The sequence below is a fragment of the Rhagoletis zephyria genome, unplaced genomic scaffold (genome assembly GCF_001687245.7).
Source record: "Rhagoletis zephyria isolate East Lansing unplaced genomic scaffold, Rhagoletis_zephyria_1.1 Rzeph_scaffold_39397, whole genome shotgun sequence".
Lineage (NCBI taxonomy): Eukaryota > Metazoa > Arthropoda > Insecta > Diptera > Tephritidae > Rhagoletis > Rhagoletis zephyria.
Window position 1 is genome coordinate 653 of NW_016196452.1, and position 2,265 is coordinate 2,917.

General features: G+C 39.4%; 1 protein-coding gene across 1 annotated transcript; it reads left to right on the forward strand.

The window, feature by feature from the left end:
• Nucleotides 1-1,140: 1,140 nt before the first annotated feature.
• LOC108354805 (BMP-binding endothelial regulator protein-like) lies at nt 1,141-2,262 on the forward strand (the record flags this gene model as incomplete). Its single annotated transcript, XM_017605974.1, has 2 exons — nt 1,141-1,360; nt 1,549-2,262. Coding segments are annotated over 2 exons (934 nt in total), but the record flags the coding sequence as incomplete, so codon positions are not given.
• Nucleotides 2,263-2,265: the final 3 nt, after the last annotated feature.

The window sequence follows — 2,265 nt, forward strand, 5'->3', positions numbered from 1 at the left end:
ACAAACCTCGGAACTCGCCGGGGGTAAATTATTACAATATTGTTCTGAAAAGGCTTTATTTCTAAACTACATGTAGCAGGGTTGCCACCTATTTTAAAAATAAAATGCAATTCGAATTAAGGATTTAGGTGTTTTACATAAATATACTACATATGGCATAATATGAGTGTCAGCTAAAAGAAGTTTAGAAGGTTGTAGTTTGAAAACATTTTGCAGAGATAAATAAATTATGACAAATATGGATATCAAGCGAAATGGTTCGAAAAGGCTTCATTTATAAACTACATGCAGCAGGGTTGCCACCTGTTTAATAAATCAAATTCAACTTAAGGGAATTATCAACTAATATCACAATGTTAGTGTCAGAAGAAAGTAGCTTAATAAAATTGTAGTTTGAAAATATTTTGAAGGGGTTACCACCTGTTTGAAAAGTCAAGGTTAATTAAATTATACACAGGTTATATGCAAATTCAGAATACGGGTGATAAACGAAAAAGTGTTAAGAAATCTTTAGCTTGAACATTAATAATATTTCTGGAGTGTTTTAAGGGGATTGCCACCTGCTAAAAAATCTTATTTAATTCTAATTATTGAATATGTAGTTATAATTACTTAACAGTTTAAATAAATTATGACAAATATGAGTATCAAGCGAAATGGTTGCGAAAAGGCTACGCGTAGGAGGGTTACCACCTGTTTGAAAAATAAAATTCCACTTGAAAGAGATTTAAGAAGGTTATGGTGTGAAAATATTTTTAAGGGGATTAAAAAACAGAAAAAAATTTAAATCTACTTTTTCTGGCTGTGTTTAAGTGTATACCAAGTTTTATTGAAATAAATTAGACTTTGGGCCGTATGAACGAAAACTAAGCAATTGCTTTTTATTCAAATTTCAGACCTTCTGCACGTTTTATTCCAATAAATTTAAGTAAAATTTCAGAAATTTTAAGAAAAAGTAATTGCTAAACTTTTATTCTGCCGCTTATGTGACACAGAAATTTCATACACAATTAACGCAATTAACGGCACAGCGAAACGAGTGAGGACAAATTAATGCATATTTAAATTACTGAGAGTCAATTTTGTTTTTGGCGTAAATTCATATACATACATGAATAATTACCATGTACCTTAATTTTATTTCCAGGTTGTAAGATCAATGGACAAGTTGTAGCCGAGGGGCAGGAAGTAGTCGGCTCGATAGACGATCGTTGCATGGTGTGTCAGTGTTCGCAAAATAAACTAACCTGTGCCAAGAAGACATGTCCAATACTACAATGTCCCATTTCAAAGCAAACACAAAATCCCAACGAGTGTTGTCCACGTTGTACCGAGCACCGCGAGTTTATGCCAGTAACTGGTGAGTACGAAATACAAGCTAGGGATGCAAGTACTCAGATGCTTATAATATGGGGAGCGTGTAAATTAGGCAAACAAAGATCGCAGCTGTACTCAGCTAAATAGCTTATCTTTCTACAAAATCATTTCGCACTTTTTTACTCCTTTCGTTTCTAATATCTTATCTCTCGTTTATTTTCCACCTTCCAGGCAAATGCATTTTCAACAACAAAGTCTACTACGATAAGACTCAATTCACGCCCGATCGCTGCACAAATTGCACCTGCAGCAATGGCACATCGGTGTGTCAGCGCAACACCTGCCCCGTGCTAGAATGCTCGCCCGAGTATCAGGAAATGGACGGCTGCTGCCCACGCTGCATCACATCGGAAGTGCGCAGCGAATGCATACACAACGGTATTACCTACATGAATAACGAGACTTGGAATTTGGGTCCATGCCGCTCGTGTCGCTGTACTGCCGGCAATATACGCTGTTCCGAAATGCGCTGTGCGGCGGTGAGGTGTCGTTCGAATGAGGAGAAGAAAACTTTGCCGGGTGAGTGTTGTCCACGTTGCCTAGAGACCGCTGGCACCTGCACTGTCTTCGGTGATCCGCACTTCAAAACGTTCGACGGCAAATTCTTCAGCTTTCAGGGTTCGTGCAAATATCTGCTCGCTGCCGATTGCCGTGATCATTCCTTCTCCATACGTCTGACGAATGATGGGCGCGGCACGAAGCGGTCGTCGTGGGCGAAAACGGTAACTTTGAAAATGCGCGGTATGCGTGTGAATTTGGGTCAAAAGCTGCGTGTAAAGGTGAATGGCAGTCGGGTGTTGTTGCCGTATCAGGGCGCGGCCGATGGGCCCATCATCAGTATCGAACGGCAAGGCGAAAGTATTTTACTGCGGACCGATGTGGGGCTAA